The following is a 24087-nucleotide window of genomic DNA, read 5'->3' on the forward strand; positions in this document are numbered from 1 at the left end:
AAAGGCCGAAGGTTGACAAACAAAGAAGCTTTTGTTTCCAGCCGAGATGCCGCAGGTGTAAACTTCAAAAGGAGTCCCGGGGACTGGGGATAAAGCAGCAGGAGCAGGAGGCCGGGCCGGGCTAATAGCAGAAGCCCGCCAAGAAGCTGGAGGATTTATGCAAGTGGGAGAGACTGTAATGAGGCTAGCTGGATAATACGATTTATGTCCATAACGATAGACACATAGTACATAAATCACTTATCCAGATTTCTGTTCCACCCAGGGCAGTCATTTAGCTCCAACCGATGGCTTATCAAATGAAAATACCAACACAAGTTCATTTTGGGACCAGTAGGGCGCAAAAATGTCACCGAGATGAAGTGAAAAGAAAAACAAATATCTGGCGTGGAATAGCAAGTTAATAGCAAAATGCTGTCAAAACACATCCGAGACACTCGCTCATTGGCAGCATCATTCATCTCTGGATGCGGATTGTAAATACGGGCGATATGCCAGGACACAGGACAAGGGACAAGCCGAGTGAGAGGGATGGTGGACTGGTGGGATGGTAGCATGGAGACATGGATGGAGAACAAGACGTATGGACTGATACATACAGGACACGCAGGACAGCAAGGAGACACTTGTTTTTGCCTTATCTGGCTGGCAGCTTGTTGATTTGCATCTGTTTTTGTTCCGTTCACAAAATAACGAAGAGCCACAACCGAGCGGAGAAAGAATGCCACTGCATGCTCATTTCCATATGGAAGCAACAGGACACTCCCAGGAGGCCAGCTCGCTTCCTTCTCCTTCCGTCAAATGAAAATTGAATGGATTTTGATTTCATATTTTTGCTGTTGGCATATTTTAAAATTTGATTTACTTGCCACATGCTCCATTGAAGGCGTCCCAGAAACAATCTATGAAATTGGCTTACTTTAAAGAGAATTGGATGTTTCCCATTTAAAAAGTCCAATAATAAAATTACTTGAATAAAACCTTTGAGTAGACGTATCAGATTTTATGAACCAGAGATTCCAATCATAAAAAAGATTTTCTGGTTAGCTTGAAGACCAAAAGGTCATTTGAAATCTTGGGCAGCTATTAGCGCTATTGCCAAGCTCCTTGAGCGCTCTCAAGGGACTCACGCAACTAAAGGGGAGTCCTGCTAAGGACTTGGGCTTATCCGTGATCGGACGACTGCTTTGCATAATCGTTGACTGTGACATGGCCTTTTAATGTACGACACACGCAGCGGCATTCCAGAGCCACTGCCACTGCCATACTGCCATACTGCCACCCTGCAACCTCCAACCCTGGAGCCACACCCCTAAATGGGTAGCAGCCTTGTACGGCTCGTAGAGTTTTATTAATCGACGCGTGTCACTTATTAGCCGCAGGATTTTTCATATGCCGTACACGCAAATAGAAAAGGGGATTGAGGGGCCCGAGGAGCTTAAGGGGGTCTGGGTGGGAAGGTGGGCAGGTGGGCGGTCCTCAACCCTTTGACAGCAAACAAGAGCAGCGTTTTGTGCTTTGATAAATGAGGCACACACATTAACCCGGCGCAGTTGGCAAAACTGCCACCAAGAGGAAAAGAAAAAAAAGGCACTAACAATCGCATAGAGAAATCAGGAAAAAGCGGCTATGCCAGCAATATATTATAATTTCTTCTTTCTCAAATTAGATGTGCATGTTTACTACTAATATTTTATCAGATAAGCCTCCAAGACTCAGGCCCCAATTCAAGCTGCCAGAATGGAAAATTTTCACAATGAAAATTTCAACTGTATGATGTTCATATGTATGTACGTCAAACAATTGTGTTATTTATGCCAACAATCTAGTTCTAGCCAAATGCGTTGGCCTATCTTGTTAGCGCACACACAATATTTAATTAATTACATTTATGTTATTTTTTTTAAAGTAAACATATTCTGATTCAGTTTTAAACTTTATTTATTTCCAGGTGAGTTCTGCTGGTCAAGTTCGTTCATTAAGAACAATGGGTAAATATAAAATAAATGAAAAGAGCAAAAACAAACACTGCCATTTCGTGTTATTTATTAATAGGGCGTTTATTGTTAAGCCTTGTGTTGTTAAAAGAACAACAAAATAAACTATATATGTACATAAATGTTGGATATGACAGGCAATGCCCCCTTAGCCATCGAAACGATCAAAACCAAGCCTGGTGATTAAAAATGCAATAAATTGAAACAGATATATTCGTTCGATTGGTTCACAAGCTCCGTGTGTCGCTCGCAATGCATCAAAAATGCAACGCCTCTGGCAGGCTGTCGGGAAAATTCAAAGGCAAATGTTTTTCAACTATTTCCAAGCAAATTGCCGAGAAATTTCTCAGCAAACTAATCGCAAATGCAACCCCAGCACTAGCTAACGTATTCCAAACGAAATCCACTCAATGCAGCGCCACAAACAGAGCCCGAGATTGGCATTTCTAATTCAATTATAATTGCCAGCTCGTCGCCCAGAAATCCTTCCAGCCCACAGACCGCAATATTAAAGTCTTAAAAATGCATTAAAGCCACAGCCACAGCACTAGAACTGCGAGTGCCTGAATGCCTGGCTGGCAGCTAAAGCGAAAATCAATAAAATTTATTACTTGTCACTTTTGCAAAGAGGAATCCTCAGCTTGGGATTCCATCTGTAAGAGAGCTTCAAACACTAGGATAAAATTGGGATACCTTATTTAATGCATATTATTTAAAATTGATATATTGATAGGCAATTTTGAGGTGTGGAAAATTATGAAATAGTAATATTAATATGAATTTAAATGGGAGGCAGATGGGGATGTATACCTAATGCCCTGAGCTCTTGGAAACAATAGTAAAATATTTAATTGAAAACACTGCTTCCGAATTACTAGTAAATTTCCATTAAAATTAAATTTAATTAAATTGAAATAGCCATAAAGTGTATCCACTTTTTTCAAAGTGCTATGGCCTGACTGTGTCTATCCGAGCGTGGCTCTGCGGTTGTTCTTGTGTCTGTGCACACATTTGGCACAGTTTTCAATTTCATTTTCTATGCTGAATTAAAAGCAAACTCCTCTCGAATGCACCGCCCATGTGGGGCATGTAGGAGGGCTTCCTTCGGCTGGGACTGCGATTGCGATTGCGACTGCAAGTATTGAGTCAACTAAGCAACATTCGAGTCAGTATGCTGCCGCAGGATTATTCCTTGCTGTTTTTCTGCCTTTCTTTACTGTTTCATTTTTCTCTCATTTTTTTTTTTTGGTATTTTTTCCGCCTTCTGTTCGCCCCATTTGCTCCAACGACTTGCTGACTAACTGCGGCGGCAACAACGACAATCTCTGGCTCTCGAAGGGCTGAATGGCGAAAGCCTGGCCGGGAGAATGGCTGGCTGCCTGGCAGACTGGATGCCTGGCTGGCTGGCTGGCTTCCTTTTGGCCGCCTCCACTCGTGTGCAGAGCTTGTTTCCGCTTCCGGCACAGACAACATTTGCTTGGCCCCCACTTGCTTGGCTATAACTTTCAACTTGGCAAACTCACAGCTGTTCGACCCAGTTGCAATGACTTTGATTCGAAATTCCTATTGAATTGCGATGGAGCCCCGTCTCCATCCACAGGATTAGAACCAGAATCAGCAGCACCAGCAGCCGCACAAATGATATGCTATTGAGGCTCTAAATTAAAGTAATTAGAAAGAGATTGTCGAGACGACCAAAGGGTCGTCTGGGAAAAGTCCCAGTGTCACTTAGGAGGGCCCATCGCCGGAGCCAAGAAGCAATCCATTGACACATATCAAAATCGAATCCAATGCCTTTTTCCCGAAGGTCCATACATAATTGATTCACAAATATGCAAGCTTTGCTGCCAAAGCAAAAGCCAAAAGACAATATATTCATGCATACATAAGCAGGGATTTGATTCGGCAACGTCTGAGTCTGAGTTCATGTCCATGTCCATGTCTGTCTGGGCAGGGCCATTAAATTTGGCTTAAATATGAAATGACTTAAGGCCAAAGACACAGAACGAAGCACAGAGTGTTTATCTTTAAAATTGAGCCGGACCTAAGCGCTATGCGGGGGTGACAGATTTCCTCGAGTCGGGGCTGCAGCAGTTTCTGCTTGATTTATGCCCAGAAAATGAAACCACAAGCACCAGCAACAATGTGCCAGTCCGGCTACCCCTTTGGAATTTGGTCCTTTGTCCTGGCGGAGAGGCATCTGCCCGATACTTACATGGGATCTGAAAAACTGTTGCCCAATTTGTCTGGCTGCGTGCGGATGCATTTCCATTTCCATTTCCATTTTCCTTTGCTTTTGCTGTTGCCTTTGACTCGGACTCCTTCTCTGTTTTGCTGGTATTTAAACAATCTAAATGATGCTTTCGGTTCTGGCTGCAAATTGAAATTTACTGCCATCTCTCCAGCCCCTTTCGTTCTGACCCCTTTTTCACTTGACATTGCTAAATGTTTGCTCTGTGCTGGGGAATTATCCTTTCCAGTGTCACCATGCCAGCCAGCTGGAATCACCTACCATATACGAACTCTACATATACGGTGGTATGAGCCACCACCGACCAATCTCATTAACATTTTGCGAACAAACGCACCACAAATTATCCGCTTTAATTTATTTTCAAACTCTGGGCTGTGGGAAAGCGGGAAAAATAAATAAAAATCGAAAGGAGCAATCACAGACAGAGGAAACACTGTTAAATAAATGAGCAGAAATAAGCGCAATGCAAAAGTAGCAGACAAACATTAGTTAGCGGAAAATTGGCCAACACGCCCCCACACCCATTAGGACTGAAAGGAATTTGAGTTTTTCTAAACCGCATAGCTGTTGTGATTAAATGCACGTAATTATCTAAACTCCGGTAATCGGACAAATAGTGAAATTGCAGGATGGAAAGTGGCAGGATCAGGGATACGGGTCCCGCGGACTGAGGCCTGAGGCCTGAAGCCAATGGAGAAAGCTCTTTAAATGGATGCTGTCGGCTTATCAGCTACAATCCGATTATATCCGAACCAAAATTACACAAAGTTGTGTAGGATGCTTTTAGTGAATATATTTAATTTATGACTGGCGAAAGTTATCAAAAGATATCAAAATGTTTATGGCCAGAAAACGATTGGCACAAAGGCCGTCGGAGCCTAATTTGGTGGAAAGGGTCGGCGTCGTCCTTTGTTTGCTCTTCATATTAACAATATTGCCCACGACGACACTCGACTGACCCTCATAATAAAATAATAGGATTTGCGAGCCGACCAAACATTTGCATTTTGGCCTCAAAGATCACACACACACACAACCACGCACACACAGGAAACCGTTTGGCCAAGTTCGAGGCGGCCCAAAAGATAAAGGTTCGCGGTCCGTATACACATACATACTATATATTCCATCCATGGACTCGGAGTATATACTATATGCGCCATGAATTTGCGCAAGTTTTTGCACTTCGGGCTATTTGCCATAAAACTTTCCACTGGCAGCTGACTGGAAATAAAACTGTAGACGGCTTCTTTGCCTTCAGAACTTGGGGCGAGTGGGAAAACGATGATGGAGCTGTTGATTTGATCCTTTGGTAAAAAGCACTCACCTTTTGCTAAGCTTTCTGCCGCTCGTCTAAGGCGGTAATTAAAAGCAATTTGTAAGTTAAGCCGGAGCACAATAAGCCACCACCAACGAACGATTTAAGTTTCACTGAGGGCCGTATTTAAAGCGAGTAATGTGGGAGTCCTTGGCTTGGACTTGTCTGGTCCTGTTCATAACGAGGCATTAAATTTATCAGTTCGTTTAGCAGCAAAAAAGCGGCAGCTTAAATGCTCAACTCTCGATGCTGGATGCTTGATGCCAGACGTTGGAGGACGGAAGCGAGCGAAGTCAATTTTTATTGGCTTGAGGTCGCTTGTAAAAGGAGCAAATCTGATACATGAAATTGCAGATATCTTCAGGAAATAAAACAAAACGATCGTGGGAGCAAAATCAAATTGAAATTTTCCTCGGTCCAGGCCAGGAAACAAACGAGCCAAGTAGCAAAGCTGAGACGGGGCAGAGCGATGGCAGGCGATGGCTGGGAAAATCAAGCCAGAAAGAAATCGAGCGAGCCATAAAACGGTAAAGTGTAGGCAACAGCCACAGGCAGCCAATACACAGAGAGAAAATGTGTTTAATCAAATGATATTCTGGATTTAGAAGCGAGTATCTTAATAAGGTAGTATTGCATTTTAAAGGTAGAGGTAGAGGTATAAAGAGTACCCTTATTTTTTTTTATGCAGAATCTTCTCTAAGTGTAGCCATTGCCAACTGCCAACATTCAAGCAGCCAGAAGCCTGGACAGGAACTGGACATGCGGCGCGGAAATGTCTTGTGCAAAAAGTACCGAGTACAAATGCTCCGCGACAGCCAAAAAACGAGAAATGTGAAAAGTTCAAAGACGATGGCCAGAGAAAAAATGAAAATTGAATGGCCACGCTCGGTTGGCTTTTTCATCCTGAATGGGATGGGAGCTTCTGCTCCTCCCCCTGCGCTTCCCTCGTCCAGCTTTTTTCCCTGCTTCGGCAGACGCCGCCCCCGCCACAGCTTCCTTCCCATTTTGTCCTGGCTCTCTGCTTTCCTAGGACCAGGAAGATGGCCATTATACTTTATGCAAATCTTGTGGCAGCTTTAACAAACCTCCGTCCCAGGCTCCAAGGAAACCGCACAGGAACAGGACGAGAACAAGGACGAGCAGACGCACGAGGAGCAGACGGTGGTCTTTTGGCTGGTTGGTGGGCCGGGGTCGGTTGGGCAGGGTTCGGTTGGCTGGTTGGTTGGCCAAAAGCCGCAGCGGCAGAGGCTGGGGCAGCTACAACAACATCGCTCCACGCATTTTAATTTAATTAATTTAAATTCTTAATGTGATATCTTTGGCCGCCCACTCTCGTCCGCCCCTAACACCGCACCAACTATGTTGTATATTTAATGCGATTTTTTTTCAGCTGGCACTGCAATTGCTTAATGTTTCGTAAACAATTTTGAGGCGTTGCAAATTAATGGCCACTGAGCGAGTAGAGTGTCGAAGTTGTGGCCCAAGTTTTCCGAGCAATTGAAACCGGAGTGGTGCTTGGAAATGACCTTAAAATTCAAATTAGCCCAGTTGCACGACAGCCGTAAGCCATGCCATTACTCATACGCCGTGTGAGCGCGGCCTTTCTGCAGGAAATGCTTTCTGCCTTTTGCCATAAAATTTCTCCCATGAACCGTATAGCCGTGTGAGTGTGTGCTGGTGAAATATTAGTGAAAATTCCTGTCAATATATAACCACAAACATTTCTGTCTATTGAGAAGTTTGATTTACGACGGAGGAGGTGCCGAGTCCTTGTGATATATATAAATGTGCAGGGTGCCCAGTGCCATCGCCTTTTTAGGCAGTGCAAGTTCCTAGCCTCATCAAAGGCCTTTTTCAGGAAACTTTGAAACCCCTTTCTTCCCACGTTTGCCGTTTTAATATTTTTATTACACTCCCCCGACATTCTTCCCCTTTTTATCTGCCTTATACGCTTAACATATATTGTGTTTGTCAGCCGCAAGGGCGCAAAGGATTCTGGGCCGGGCTTGTTTTTGTTTTCCGTCTCGCCGAGTTCTCGCTTTTGGACGTTTGCTGCCTCAGCGAACTGGGGGGCGCGAGTAGCTTTTATTATTTAATTTAAAGGGTTGCCAATGCGCATGAAATATAAATTGCCAAATAAATAACAGGAATCCATAATAAGTTTATGGTCTGGCCCATAAGATGGTGCTTGGATGTTCGGCCATGACATGATGGCAATAAAACAATTTACGATTCTGTTCCATTTTCAACCCGCTCGAGGATTTGCAGGATATAGAAGTGGAGTGGTATGGGGTGGGATGGGAGGCCAAAGGAGTCACTGCTCACACGCTTATTACGCATACGCCAAGTGCAGCGTCAACAAGCGTAAATCAAACGTGGCTCAACTCGAACTCGAACCAGAGAGTCGAAAGTCGAATTCAGGGACTCCGCCTGTGACTCTGACTTGAACTGGAAATGCAAATTGAGGAAACTGTCAGCGGCAGGAGTGCCAGGAATGCTAGGAGTGCAGGATGCAAAAGGGTGATGGGTGCAAAGTGCAGTGAATGCTAAGTGCAAACGTAAACGAAAATAGCTCGAAAAAATAGCATTTCGCTTGCGGATTTATTTGGCATTTCAAAATTTAATGCGATGGAGGAACGTTGCTCAAATAATGTTATGCAAATGATATGTGCATAAAAGTCAAGCTCGATTCTGACAGCGGCCACGCCTCCTCTGCTTGGCTGCCTTCGTGGGGCAATGCAAATGGACGGGATGAACGCGGCAGCAGAATATGTGGCAGTGTGGCAGCTTGGCAGCCGGGCTGCCTGGCATCCTGGCAGCACATGTGAAACCAGTTAGAAAGATGAATAGATTGACTATCGACAAGCGCGAAAGCTTGACGAGTTCACGCCCACCTCGGCTGTCGGCAACACCTCCCCCGGAAAAACGGATGTGGCTCGGTCTGAGGTGGTTTAGTGAAATTCGGAAAGGAAAAAGGCGGCATGAGCTGACAACATTTGCATATTTCGGGTGTCAAATGGCAGGACGTCTCTGCGTCCTCTGCTTCGCTCTGCACCTGCCTGGATGGGATGGAAACCGATGGGTCGGTTTTGGTTTTCGGTTTGGGTTTGGGTAAATGGCATTCGCTGCTTGAATGACATTTTACTCGTATGGCTTTTGTCATTTCTTTTTTTGTACTCTTTCTCTCTCTCTGGCGAAATTGCTGGGAAATTGCTGTGCCGACGGAGCGAGCGTGACACGTTTTCCACGCTTCCTCCCGCCCCCCTTGTTCTCTGGCGCTGACGTGCACTTTTTGCATCCCCGCCGAAAGAGGATTTTGATAAATGCACTTACGACTCCGAAGTCATCCAAAGTCACTGGGGCTTACTTGGAGGCCACCCTGTCGATTGGGCCAGGTGGGCTCTAGCTGGGCTATACATAGGTGGGCCGGTGGGGTGGCCTAATGGCGGAGGCAGGATGCTCAAATGCGTTGCACCAAAATGGCAGGCAATAAAAATGAATTGGCCGCGGTGAGCTGCGCTTTAAAACAACAAGAGCATCGGTATGCCATGGCCGCGGGCTAAAAGTCGACACCGTAAATAATTTGCATGCATTAAATATGCAACAAGGGAAAATAGCAGAGAACAACGGAAAATGCAATATGCCGAGAGTGAAAAGGTGTAGGTGTGAAGAAGGTTCAGGTTGTGATGCCAATGGGGGGCGGGTGGTGTTGGCAACCGACAGGTGTGGCAACATGGCTCGGGGCTCTCGGTTCTCGGCTCCATATGCATGGAAATCTCGGCTAACAAGCACACTCCTCGCCAAGGAGTTCGCCAAGCCAAATGCAAAAACAGAAAACAAAACTGTAATGAACATTTTCTCAGCAAACTAAAATATTTTTCCCCTTTACTTTTGTTCGCCACCGTTTGGCTTTCTTTTCCTTTTTTTTTTTAGGAATCTCTTCCTTTTTCGCCCGCTATGCATAATTTAAAATGCATTGAAATGCAGATAGCGCCGCACGGGAGGGTGTGGCAGGTAAACACTAAACAAATGCCAAAACAAGCAAAGATGCTGATCATATACAAACAGAAACACACCGAAACCAACACCCTCCACACACAGACCCTCACATGTACAGCCACCGTGCACTCAGGACACGTGGCGAAAGTTTTAATGAAACAAAGTGTGGCTGGTTTGCTAGTATGTTGCAAGTATTGCTGCCACCCGAGCTGCAGCATGGTGGGAAAAATGCTTTGGCGTGTAAACTGAACCGCGGAACCGAAAAAGCACAGCAGCACACAACCAACTTGGATGCTGCAACCACGCAACGGAAATGAGAAAAGACTGCTTTGGCTGCTACTGCTGCTTCTGTTGCATGTGGAACATGCTGTATGTTCATGTGGATATGCGGGCCATGTGTCCGCCGAAAATAATGCAACAAATTTAGTGCTCTGGCTAGGATGCGGAGTGCATACATATATCAGTCCGCCGGTGACAGCGTTTCCAGCACAGCTCCTCCTCTCATTGGCAACCGCAATGTCGCTGGCAAGCGCCGGCAGACAATCGAAATTCGAATCCCGCAAAAGTGCTGCAGCAAAACTAAGTAGAGCGGCTGTTGCAGCGCACACACTCGGTTGCAAATTCAATTCAAGTTGCAAATGCAAAAAACAATTCGAATGCCTCAGAGCCAGTGGTGTGGAAGGTGACAGTTTTTATTAACTATGGTGGAAAAAGTGCACATCTGATAGTATTCCTCATCAAGGAAATAATAAAAATGTATGGAGGGTATACAACATTTTAAGTACTTTACCTTCTACATTCGCACCTCGAATTTTAGGCAAATCGGATGCATGCAGCCTTGTGGCAAGCTATTCAGTTAGCTCTCTGCTCGTAGCCGCAGAAACTAAGTCGAACTGAAAACAGGAACAGAGGCCGCAGGCAAAAGTATGCCAATACGCTTCGTTTACAAAAGCAGGCGCAAATGCCACAAAACCCACTGCTCGCGATTGGCAACCGCCATTACCTTGTCGAGGGCCCCGAAGAGCCGGTGCAGCTGGGCTGAGAGCCCGAGATACAGGACTTTACTATTTATGCAACCTTGTTGACGGCAGCCCCCTGTTCTGTTCCACTACCAATCGCCCGTATTGTCGATAGCTGCTAAAAACCGTCGCCGCATCAAGTCTGTAGCTGTGTGTTTGTGCACGAGATAAATTATTTAAGCAACAAACTGTGCTTTTCCCAACACTTTCCCTGTACACTGGCGGGTATAAACGATGGAAATCAATCAGCATAAAAGGTGTGCACTAGATACTTTGGCTGTTATCCTGCCAACAATGGGTATCGGGTAGTCGTCCTGGCCGCCCTGTTTCCCGTCCGAAGTTTATTGTGCAGCCCGCGTTGCGGTGAACAGACGCACTCACATATATGCATTTTTGATTTAAGTGCATGCGAGAAAACGTGTGCGAGTGGGTGGTGGGGTGGTGGGTTGGCTGGGCGAGTCAGTCAGTTAGTGGGGCTCATGTGACACAGTTTTGCGACAGCGAGGACAAAACCCATTCGCGCTCATTTTTCAGCACACGGCCAGGGAGAAAGTGTTCGTTCGGAGCGGAAGTGGCGAAAGTTTTGCGTTTTGTGCAACGCACGCGAGTGCAGCCGATTGTGTTTTTTTCCCAAGAATTCGGTATACATATGTACATTCACAAACTCTTAAAGCTGATATCTTCTTGAAGCAAGGAAGAGGATGGGAATCCAAATAATTGGGAATATACTTATAATACTAATTAAAAGTTACGAACCATTATCATTTTATTACTTTCCTTAAATCAAAAAAAAATGTTACTTTAATCTTGTTTTAACATTTTTGAAAGTGAAAATCAGCAACTTATTAAGCCCTTAATGCCCGGCTTTATGAAGGCTTGCATTTATAGGTTTTTGCCCTCAGTGCATTTACGGTTGGGTTGCCGAGAGACAACAAAAGTTTGCCTACCCATCAGAGCTGGCTCTTCTCACAGTTTTAATGCAATTTTGTGCATAGTTGAAAACCACTTTAAAATTGCTTAATGTGCCAATGCCCGCCCACACACTGTGCCCACACCACCTCTCCAACTAACCCTCCCAACTAAGGCTTACGCACACAGTGGCCGCACAACAAACACCTTCCCCCAGCTTTATCCTTTTTCCCCCTACGGAGTGGTTTGCATGTTTAATGCATTTCATGCATGCAATTTAAGACCGACTGCATTTTTGGTCATTTGAAAAATATGTGCAGGAGCCTCGACATGTGGCACTTGGGCCATTTGGCCCGAATGACCCGGGCCCCACTGACCGGGCCAGGCGTTTGCATAAAATTCATATGCAAAACTCTAATTTCGGAAGGCGCCTCAGAAGGGACAAAGTCCTACATATCGCGCCAACTGCAAGCACCAGACATATTTATGCCTGCCGAGATATTAACGCAAAGCCCAGCTCGTATTTCGACAGCAAACAGTGTCCCGGGGCATAAAAGCGATTTAAAGTGCTCCTCCAGGCCTGTCCTCCAAGCATTTTATTGCTCAGCGTCCACCGTACCTCTCTCTGCGGCGTCTTAAAGTTCATTTGGCTGCGAAATTTGTGCAATTTCACACAAGCGTGCGCTTTTGTCTCGAGACAATATAAAATCTGAGGGCTTTCGGAGGTCGACAAATACGCCCGGGCCATGTCCATGTCCAGCATTAAAGCCTGACCAATTTTCGCTCGTTTCCTTTTTGTACACTCAGTGCTCCGTACTCAGTGCTCCGTGCTCTGTACTCCGCCCTAAAATGATGATCTGCGAAAATGTCCTTTTATGTCTGTTGGGCGCTAAGGACCTGTAAAAGTGTCTCTTAAGAATGTAACTGCAGCCAGCCAGCAGCAGCAACGACAGTATCAGCAGGGTGGCTAAAAGCAAAGACAAGCCACCTGTCGGTACCTAAAGGAGAAGAAGGTCCTGCGCCGGGGTATCGTAAAAGATAAAAGGAGGAAAAGTGCAGCCGGCAACCGGCAGACGGCAGCGTGGGCGATCCAAAGCAACTTTTGGCCTGTTCGCTGATGTTGCCGTTTTTCGTCCTCCGACTCCTTGGGGCGTCTTTTGGTTATATGGAGAAGGGCCAGAGCTAGATTTCGCTTCGCAGTTGTTGTAATCAAATTTGTTACGCTGCGTTGGAGTCCTGCCGGACCTGCTCTTGAACTGCATTTTCCAGTGGGTTGGGGTAGAGAGCTTTCTATACACTTCGGTGCGCTCATTTGTCGCCAAAAGCCGACAATGCTCCGTGCCTGGGTCAGACGGGCTTCCAGCATTTTCTTCTCGCCTCTGCGACCATAGGACTTGCCTTCAAGCCACTGCTGCTCTTGGCCAACACAGTCGTTTTCACGTTGCGGCGTAACGATGCCCCCGAGGACTGCGAGTGCGTTAACACGCTCTGACGGGTCACACGCACCGAGCACAGAGCGGCGTACAAGTAACTTCCGTTCGCCGGTCATCTGTCCCCATACCTAATCCCTGACCCCTCACCCCATGCTAGCCTCTCCACGCGTTTATTGTCATCCTGGGAGCCGTGGGGCTTCGGCGCGAATTCGAAGGACGCGCAGAAACATTTTTATGCTAATTGAAAGCCATTCATATGGAAACAAATTGCCATCGATATTCGGGGCCTCTAAGCGGCAGCTCTAAGCGGAGGAGCAAAGGAGCAAAGAAAAAAGAAAGGATTAGTGTAATAATTTTAAAGCTTTAAAATAATTTAAAAATAAATCATTCTCACGACAATATTCACATAAAATTTGAGCGCATTCAACTAATTTAATTTTATGCATGTGGTTAATAAACTAATATAGAAAACAATTCACTTTCTTTGACCTAACCTGGCAATAAAAATTATCAAAAATATTCCTGTCACACAGGAAACCCTTTGAATATAATAGGACGTTTTGCATATTTATATCTGATGTGGTTTAGTCCCGAACTGGCATAAATAAAATTAATTTATTTTATCAGAATATTGGCAACCCGATGTGGTTATGCTTGCTACCTGCATATTGTCAGAAACTAACCGCTCTTTCCGCTTCCATTTTCCAGCCAGTACCAGCAGCCGCTCCATGAGCAACGTGGCACAATCTGCATCATCCGCATCCTCATCGCTGACCGCCCCCCAGCCGCGGTTCATGTCCCGCGGACACACCTACCGCGCCGTCGTCGGGGACACCCTCGTCCTGCCCTGCCAGGTGGAAAATCTGGGTAAGTTCGATGGCCGGTGATGGTTGGTATAATTAATCCGGCGTTATTAGTATTTCGATGTGAAAATGTGATCATGAGAATCAATGCGGCTGGCCAACAACAATAATAATAATAATAATATTTCGGACGAGAGGCGGATCAAATTATGCAAAATATATGCAAATATGTTTAGGCAAAATGTCACTTCACATAAATTTAATATTCGAGGCCAACAATTCTAGCAACAACGCCAACAACGGCGACAACATTTGGCAAACCAACAGCTGTCAGCAGCTTGTCGTTTGGCTTTGCATCGACACATTTTTCCCTTCGAATTTATAAATCGGCAGGCAAAATATGCAACCTCACACATATTGGCAGCAAATAAATTTAGCTGATTAACGATGGCCGCACGTTACGGCCAAATGGAGTTTGGTTTTGGACCAATTTTTCGGCAGGCATTTGATATTGTATGTATACATACATGTGTTCATATATTCTGTGGATATGTTCATCTTCAATCAGATGGCAACAAAACTGAAACAGAAGTCATGCGTGAACCCAGCTGGCTTCAGCCTAGCTGGCTGGATTGCCAATAAAATGACATTTGAATGCCCATGGATGCATGAATGAGTGCATAGCTGCTGTTTGATGGAAAAGTGAAATATTGAAATATGCAGAAAATTAAGGAATGTCTTCCTTTGGCTTCAATTAGCTCTGGCTCAAAATAAAAAACCTTGAAATAAATTAAAGTTTGATTTATTTTCATTTTCAATATGAAATACACAATAATTTGTATCTATCTGGACATTATAATTAATGAAATTCCAAATTCCAAGTTTCAAATTCTGATTCCATCGACAGCAAAGATAACCATAAGTTTTTAGTTTGGCTTTAACTTTACCTTCCTATGCCTTTTATAATCTGCCCATGTCCCCACATGCACTTAGCAACGAGTCTCTGTCGGCGGCCCAAATTAGGTTTCAAAGTTTATTAGCCACTATTTAGCGACAAAGTGTATTACTTCGCTGAGAGCCGGAAAAACAAGTATATCGTTCTATTGTCAGCCTGGGCTGGGCACCATTGGCAAAGAACTAATGTGACAGGGCTCTGACGTATCCTGCGGCCCAAGGATAATTCTAGTAAGTGACGAGAAGCAGAAACCCAGAAAATCGAATTTTAATCAATTAAAAGCGAACGGCATATTTGCCAGGACTAAACAGGACAACTAATATTGACCGAGCTGATGGGTGGCCGCCGCGGCGGTTAGTGTAGCAGGTTGGTCATTATTGATACGACCGCTTTAATGCTGACCCAGATGAGCCAGAGAACAACGGGGAAAAAGTTTAAATTGCAACTGCTGTTGACACGCCAATAAATAAAATGCAATTAACCGTTCTCTGCAAATGAAAATAAATTGCACATTGATGGCAGCGACGACAGTCCGCGCAGCAGGCACTCCAGCGCTGCAGCGCCCAGATTGACATCAGTCAAAGTTGGTTCTCCCTGCCCCTCTCGGTAGAGCCGATCGAATCGAGGATGCACAGGACAAAAAAAAAACTATTTTTTTTTTATAAAGCATAAGCGGTCTTTCTAGGGGCAAAGGGGACTTACCCAAACTTTCGTAGAGTGCACGAACAGAAAATGCCGTGTACGTTTCCGTTTGTGTCAGCTTGTTTGCATGGACATTTGTTTTTTTTCGAAAAATATTTTTATTTAATTCGATTTACAGGTCGAGGCATTAAAGTGCAATGATTTCCCATTAATGCCTGATGTTTCGACTTTTTGTGAGGCCATTTCAGTCTGTTCAACACAGATTTGCAATCTGCGCCCTTAGCTGTCTACACAGCTGAGAAATGTATATCCTCGGGCTTTAAAGTTCTGTCTAAGCATTAGGACCCAAAAGGAAGGACATTTGGAATTCATTGACAAATTATAAACCATCTTGAGCTGCTGAAAATCAACAACAATCTGGTAGATGCATCTGCTGGTAATTAAATTCAAATAACTTTTAACGTTTGTTGCCAAATAATCAAGATAATGCCACTGCCACCACCACTACCAGACGAGAGTAATTGGATATGAGGGAAGCTAGCATAAACATTTGCTGCCGGAAATCTCGTCGTTGCATTTTATTGCCGTAGTTGTTCGCCACTCTGTGGTACTCTGGTACTCTGGCTCTCATGTGTGTGTATCTTTAATGTTTTATTTTATATTTTTTTTTGCTGCTGCCCTGTCATCAATCCGCTTCAGCTTTTAACGTCGCCCTGACGTTTGATTGCGAGTTCAAGCCCAATGCAGAATGCACCATACAGAACGCTGAAAGGGAGGCAAGCCTTTAATCCAATAAAAGAAATTAAGTATCAAATGGTCTATGAAGCCGTTCATTGATTGCTGGCTACAGAGAATGGAGAATGGAGAGCCGAGAATCGAGAATCCATGCGACACATATGTGTGAATCCAATACGTATACGTCATGTTGTCACCGGGTGAATGGCGTAATGTTGAATGGCAGACAAAAACGCTGGTCAATACATGTTGGGCGCTGTTATAAATTGGATTTTCATTGGGCCGAAGGGCATGCGAACTTAGTAGCAATAGAACGTATTGACTTACCAAATTGCTTTCGTTAAAAGTCCATTGGAAAAGGTTGGCTTTTGGGTGGCAGCAGGAGTAACTGACTCAGAGGCAGAGCCAGTGGAAAAGTTTTCGTAAGAAAGTACGAGCCCAAAAATTATGCGCACTTTGTGGGGATCAGAGAGCAGCTCTGGGGCTCCCATACAAATTCATATGTCGAAATTGACGAGCTATAAAAGGAAATTTTTATTGTCCCCTCACCCTGGTTGCCTGCTGGTCCCCACAATATCAATATACAGCCATTACAATCTAATAAAATGCAGCCCTTAGAACGGCAAAGACTAATATAAAATCAAAATAAAACCCTCCACCACCTGCTCCACCCGTCCCCGTACACTTTATCCCACAAAATGCCGGGCAATTGCTGTCCCGAATCGAGCAGCCTCGATTCAATAATAATCGAGGCCAATAAAATGATGATTGCTCGACTTTAAGCCAGAGCATCGAGTGTGGTTGTTAGACTTTTTGTGCCACTTCAGCATCGATGGGTGGGCTCTCCATTATTTGAATTTATTTTGCATTGGACCGCCCTTGATAACCGGAAGGAAACCGAGAAGCGCACACGCGCAAGTGGAGCCACTCATTATGGGCGCGTATGCATTTTAAAAGCCTCATTAATAATGCATTACTTTAAGCCGTGATTATTTAATGGCAGCTTAAGGTCAGAAAAATGTCAGCTGCCAGCAAGCGCGCCTATAGATGGGTGGGCGCCCGTTAGTACAGGGTCAGTCGGGTCGGAAAAATAAAAACATTTCATTAAAATTTCATATTTCGAATGTTGAAAATAATATTCCGCCAACAGGGGTCGGTGGGAGAGGCGCAGGACAAAGAAGCGGGTGGAAGCTGACCCCGCCCACCCCTACGTTGAGTAAACTTTGACGACGTCGTGTTTACAGAACTCTGATTTCGGTTTTATGGCACGTATACGTAATGTTGCCGAGTGGCGCTTTTCCACGTTTATTTTTTTAATATTTCCATAATAAATACAAGTTCATAAATCGTTCGACGTTGTCGGTGACGGAGGCCGGGCCGGGCCGGTACGGGCCGTCTCGTTCAGGATTTAAGCACACAAAATAAATAAACATATTATACGCCACTTAATCTCATTTAACAAATTCTCGTTTGCCTTTTTGCGGCGACGACAACAATAAAAGAGCAGGACAAGAATCCACAATCCACAAGCCAGGATCTAGGATCTAGGATCCCTAAACCAGAAACCAGAATCCTCGTACAAAAACTAAAGTTGTATAAAATATGCAAAGAATAAAAAAGCAAAGAATTATGCCAACAACATCTGCAAAATTATGTCATTTATATGAGCAAACATACTAAAAAATAGATGAAAACAGAAGCCCACACAGCCACACACACATCCTGCTGGAAGGACCTGCTACGGCCGCCACTCCCTCGCTTTTTCTCGATTGGATAGACAAACAGAACTGAATCTGCAGAATGTTCACAGCTCAACGAAGGAGACTGGGTCGGGCTGAGATAGTAAGATAGATATGTATCTATGTATCTCTATGAATGTGCCAGAGTACGAAAACTATTTCTGCTTGTGTCGGCGTTCACAACTTTCTCTGCTGCTGCCACAGTGACAGCTAGAAGTAGATGTATGTACATACATATGTATGTATGAGGCAGCTAGTTGCAAAATGTTTCATGTTTATATTGCGGCATTTTACAATAAATTTCATAGCCAACGAGAAGACACATTCTGCTCTATATTTTTCATCTGCTTATAAAGCCCCCGTCCACTTTTTCTTGCAGGCAATTTCGTCCTTCTGTGGCGACGGGGAACAAATGTGCTCACTGCCTCCAACATCATGGTTACAAGGGATGAGCGCGTAAGACTGATAGATGGTTATAATTTGGAGATATCCGATTTGGAGCCCCAAGATGCCGGGGATTATGTTTGTCAAATCAGTGACAAAATAAATCGCGATCAAGTCCACACTGTTGAGATATTGGGTGAGTACGAATGGCACAGATTTACATTTGACAAGTGTGTGCCTCCTTGAGTGTGTGTGACAGTCCTTGTGGCCCATACATCAATTAGCAACTGATTTACTGAATTATCACGATTTCTTCTCGCTCCTTTTAGTTCCGCCCAGTGTACGGGCCATCCCCACATCCGGACAACTGCAGGCCCGCAAAGGGGGACCCATTACGCTGGAGTGCAAGGGATCCGGTAATCCGGTGCCATCCATTTACTGGACCAAGAAGGTTCGTTTAGCTCGATTATTCCAGTTTTGTGTTGTGCATGCGTTGGACTCCCATTTGGCGATGCTATTTTAAGTGAATTTCATTTCGTTTAATTGAATTTAATTTTCCCAACTGTTTCGCTTCGTTATGTAAATTTAAATTGCGTTGTCCTCCAGCTTCTCCTCCCCAGGGGTAAGCTTGCATGAAAACGGCGTTAGGGGCAGTTTTCAAGCACTTTCCCCTTGAAAATTCACTTTCCCTTTCACCAGCTCAGGCAGCTCGGCCAGCGCGCTTTTAAGCTCTTTAGCGGAAAATTCTGAGAACTCAGTGCCCGTCCAGAATCCAGTATCCAGGGGGAAAACTTTCTGAGTAGTCCTTTTATTTTTGAGCTGGCTGACTAAAAGTTCGTTATTAATTAAAAATGATTCGCCTACATTAAAGTCAAAGACACACACACAGCCGTGTAAATATATGAATAAAAGTGCCGCCCGCCTAGATACGAGAGTGTGTTTGTATTATAAATCAACAAAATATCTCATCACTCAAAGTTTTCAGCACATTCGCAGCATTCCGGTGGAAATCTGGGCAAACAAAAAGTGAAATGATAAATCGCAAGGCATCGCCACCGACACAACAATCTACGATTGCGGCATGTGGCTGTAATGGGAGGCAATTATGAATTCAACAAACACATAATTTTACGCATGAGGCAACAAAGGGATAACATATTTGCCAGCTATTCAAAGTGGGCCAAAACGGGAGCCAACTAGGCCAAGTTGGATGGTTGGTCGGTTGGTTGGTTGAGACGGGGCAAGGACGATAGATGGGAACAAATGAATTTATGCCGACTTATATGACTTGCAAATGGGAATTCCAGTTGGCAATTAGTTTTCGCTGCTAATTTCGAGGAGTTTATCAACTTGCCAACTAGAGCAGCTCGGGTCCTGAATCTGGATGGTGCCAAAGTGGAGAATCCGCACTAAATCACTGTCAGCAGCAGGTTACCAGAGACAACTCCTGTACCTGTAGTAGAAGCGTAATTAATGCGATTCATAGACTTGCTGGGGAACTCCATAGTTGGCAAACGAATTGTGACCCCACAGCGACTGACTGTCGCTGTCAGTGTCACTCTAGCAGTTACGAAGATACACGAAACTATCCAGCAGATACACAGATACTAGCACCGAGGAAGCTCAATATGGAGAATCACTCTGCATATACTCGTACGCCTTCTACATTTGGCTAAAAGTCTCGTTTGCATTACTGCACTTTGGCGCATTTGACATTTCCGTTCGATTTGTTTGCTCTCCCCCGATGAGTTGCTTCTGCCAGGATACTGCTGCCAACTTTGAGTGTCACTACCTTCCATGCCATTTCAATCTGCTGGCCCGGCGCTTCCGACGTGTTTTTGGGGGGTGGTGCTCCTGTCTTTCGGAGCACACGTTGACACGTGTTCCCCTTGGGCGTCACTTGGCCCACAATCCACAATCCGTTTGGTTCGCTTGCCAAAGAAAAGACGCTCACAGCCAGCAAGCCAAAGGGCTCGCTGCCTGACTGGTTGCAACGCCCTTTTTGGCCCTTTGAGACTTTCCAGCGACAGGGAGCCGGAGACCGACAATTCGGTTCGATGTCTGTGTTTACATCCAGTTTTGCATGCTCCACATCCAATATTTGTGCAACTTGACTTCTCGACCTCCGTCGCGTCCCGCCCCACCCAGCACTTCTGGCATTCCAAGCAAGTTTTTGCCACTCGGGAGACAGGAACGTCTTTATTTTTGGGTTTTGTTTCGTTTCATTTCGTTTCCGTAGTTTTTCGCTTGCCAACAGCATTTGTCTTTTGACATTTGCTACTTGCACTCTCGCCGACTTCATTTTTAGCCGGAGCAAGATGTCGGCGCTTGATTCAATTTGTTCCAAACTCTGTTTGCAAAGTGTTACAATATCATCTTTTTCATCTTTTCCCCGTAGAGCGGAGCGAACAAGTCCACGGCCCGCATCGGCGACGGACCGATTCTGACCCTGGAGAAGCTGGAACGACAACAGGCGGGCGTCTATCAGTGTACTGCCGACAATGGAGTGGGCGATCCTGTGACAGTCGACATGCGTCTGGATGTGCTGTGTAAGTATTCAAAGTATTTTATCTGAATTTCATCCTTTAATATGCAGTGGGAGAGACATTATTTGAAAGAAATAAAATGTGTGTTTAAGGTATATTTCAGCATGAATTTTAAAGGATGCATCTTAGAATGTATAGATTTTGAATTTAAGGGAACTAAGTAGTTCCGTAGATAGTTCATAAATAAATTTCTTGAAGGTACGTCCTTCCTTCTTCCCACTTAAAAGCTACTTATTTCAGCTCACTGTTAATTATATCAAGTTTAAATATAATAAAATATTGTTTTTCTTGTAAAATGTAAATTATATCTTTAAGTAAAGCCAACAATTATATGGGATACCCGACTTCGTAGCAAGCCATTTTAAAATGCAAAAGTGGAACCGAAACCATGGAAACCAATTGCAAATAAAGTTCTTTTTTGAGGGAGTGGTGGGTCGTAAATCAAAGCTCCTAAGCTGCTGACTGCAGCAGGAATCCAGAAATTCAGAAACCGCTGCCCAGATTCAAGACACTCACTGTCTGATGCAACATAGATGCATGCAACAATGCGGCACCACCGAGCCAATCGCACTGGCAATCGAAATCACAGTCGGTATAGACAAATGCTGGGGCAGAAAACAATTTGAGGAGGGAATCCGACGGAAATGAAAAGGCGGGCAAGAAAGCCAGAGTCTTAGAAACTGTATATAAATTGATTTTTGACTGTAATCAGATTGCTGCTTTCATGTGCTAAATTCTTCAACCAACTCTCACTCTTTCTCTTCCTTTCTTTTTGTATATTCCTGTATCTTGCTGTGTATTCTTGGTGCATTCCATTCGCTGCTGCCATCCCGACATCATGCAACCTGACGGATGGCTTTGTATCTGTATCTGCGTGTGTGCGCGACTCTGTGCTGCAGATCCCCCGGATATACAAGTGGAAAAGTCCTGGATACACTCGGGCGAAGGATTCGAGGCGAAGCTCGTTTGCATTGTTTACGCTGATCCAGTCGCAACGGTTTGTTGGCTCTTTGAATTCACCGTTCCATTGTGCCATCGGATGGTTTTTGTTATTTTTCGTGGATTTTTAGATTATTACGATTACCAGAGGGCTGGGACAGGGGACCTGGTCCGGAGTTCTCTCCGGCCAAGTTCCATCGCTGGTTTATGCAAGAACTTTGTTTTCAGGTCACTTTTTCCTGTGTTTCTATTTTTGTTTTGTATTTTTTCAGATCCAGTTTATTCCGTTCTCGAGGTCCTTTTCTGTTTTATCCTGGTTGAGTCGTTCTGTTCTGTTGTATTGTGTTGTGTTGCGCCTGTCTTGTTTCCTCATGTTTTGTGCTTGCAATTTCTTTTTCCGATTTCTTGCTGTGGCAAATTAATGCCATTTTTATTTGCCCAACTTTCATTTTGTTTCGTTTCGTTTCGCATTGTGACAGGATAACCTTACTGACTGACTGTCTAACTCACCAACTGCCTGACTGCAAGTGGGTCAAATTTCGGTTGAATTTATTAGTTGCAATTGCTGTTGCACTCAATTCACATGTTCCTCATCTTCCTCGTCCTGCAGGTGTCCTGGTACCAGAACTCATTTCCGATCCAATCCACCGACAGACGCATCATGAACTCCCGGGGCAACCGCCACACACTCAACATCCGTCACATTCAGCAGGAGGACTTTGGCAACTACAGGTGAGTGCACAGATCGAGCCGGATCAAGAATATATATATATGTATAGAATAGATGTACATCTGCAACTTTGAAAAGCGGCAGGATAGCAGGATGCCAGCGTTGATTTAGTCAATTTGGCAACTTTTGCTACAACTTACATTTTGCCAGCCAGTTAGTAGTTCAAAGTTCCCCACTTGCCACAGAGGCTTTGCCATATAGTAGGGGACACCGACCGAGTTCGAAGCCATCCAGCCACCCACGTCCAGCTTTGGGGAATTGTCTGTTCGGGGCGTGCCTCACCCATTTTGCGGACAAACAAGTTTTCTACATCAATGTCAATCTGTCTGAAACATATTAAAGAAGCGGAAGTTTCGCCATGTTGACACAACATTTCATGCACAAAGTTTCAGCGTTGGGGTATGAGGGCATGCGGCCATGAGGTATAAGGTACGAGGGTGGTGAAGGCCCAATGGACGAGCCCTGCCACCTGGATACCCACTGCTAACAGCACCACCACCCACAGTGAGTGGCTTTTGTGCACACGACGTGTCGACGTGTTTGGATTAGTTGAGTCGAGTTCAGTTGGCTTCGTAGCAGTCAGCTGCCAGCCACTTGCCGGCTGCCAGATCGATGCGGGCTCATTGCTGCCAACCCGCCAGGGAGTTAACTAAAAGCCAGAAAAAAATACGACTAAAATTTGTCATCAGTTTTATATTTTTTTTATACCAAGCCGTTAGCTTCAATTCAGCACCTAAATGCCAACTAAAAATACAATCAAAATAAACGGTTCATTCGTGCACTCAAAACTGAAAGGAAACTACCTTTCAAAGCTTGTTCACTAAACGTGACACTCTCCAACATTAGCCAGCATGGAAAACAAAATAAATCAGGAAAAACCAAAGCCAATTAAGTCGATTAACATTAAGGACAAGTGGGTTAAGCGGCTCATATGCGTGGCGAGTTAATTAGAAATCGTTTTTGTATTTGTTTCTACTTTCAGCTGCGTGGCGGACAACTCTTTGGGACGGTCGCGAAAGTACATGGAGCTGTCGGGAAGACCCGGACCCGCAGAATTTTACTCACCCAAGTGGGGTCGTTCGCCGGACAGCTACAATCTGACCTGGAAAATCGATAGCTACCCGCCGCTGGAGGAGGTGCGCCTACTTTACCGTCGAGTTCTGGTAAGAGTCATGGAGGAACTGAAGTGGGGAATGATGGGAGGGCTGAGAAGCCACCGAAAGCAATCCGATATGAAAGGAGTACATTCAATCAATTAATTGTGAAATATGCACAAAGGCTGATCCCGCCAGCCAGACATCTACACAAAGGATGGGAAAGGAATACTCCTGCCGGAGCTCAACGGCATATAGATGCGAGAAAAGGCAACCCAATACCTGGGCTGTCTCGTCTCGCTCCGAAATGGGGTATCAATTTAAGGAGCGCCGGGTACACTAATGAAGCACGTGATTAAAATTACATTCACGTCAATGTCTCGAGCCCACAAGAACTTCTCCTCAGCGAACCTCACAAAAGAGAGACACAATTATATAGGATATAAGCAAAGTCGAACGTGGGAGAGGGCAAGCCAGTCCCCTTGACTGATGGAGTAGTCATCGAGAAAAGTGATTTTTACTACCAGGAAGGTAGTCACACGAAAATGTCGCTTAATTGCGACTCTAGGCGCGAAATTTAATGAGATTTCG

The 24087-nt window shown here is 44.7% G+C and overlaps 1 protein-coding gene across 3 annotated transcripts in view; it reads left to right on the top strand.

Annotated features, from left to right (window-relative positions):
* klg (klingon) overlaps positions 1-24087 on the top strand; it is a 62381-nt gene that overhangs the window by 35706 nt on the left and 2588 nt on the right. The window contains exons 3-9 of one of the 3 annotated variants that reach the window (XR_011443283.1): positions 13638-13796; positions 18183-18383; positions 18517-18638; positions 20588-20734; positions 21633-21730; positions 22283-22404; positions 23385-23513. Coding sequence is in view for 2 of the 3 variants with exons in the window: in XM_017246565.2 (XP_017102054.2) it covers positions 13638-13796; positions 18183-18383; positions 18517-18638; positions 20586-20736; positions 21633-21730; positions 22283-22404; positions 23385-23565 (1034 nt within the window). In the remaining variant the exon portion in view is untranslated. Of the gene's footprint in view, positions 1-13637; positions 13797-18182; positions 18384-18516; positions 18639-20585; positions 20737-21632; positions 21731-22282; positions 22405-23384; positions 23566-24087 lie in introns of those variants that run through there. The other 2 variants (XM_017246565.2, XM_070281604.1) reach the window with 2 other exon arrangements.

The sequence above is a fragment of the Drosophila bipectinata genome, chromosome 3R (assembly GCF_030179905.1).
Source record: "Drosophila bipectinata strain 14024-0381.07 chromosome 3R, DbipHiC1v2, whole genome shotgun sequence".
Classification (NCBI taxonomy): Eukaryota; Metazoa; Arthropoda; class Insecta; order Diptera; family Drosophilidae; genus Drosophila; species Drosophila bipectinata.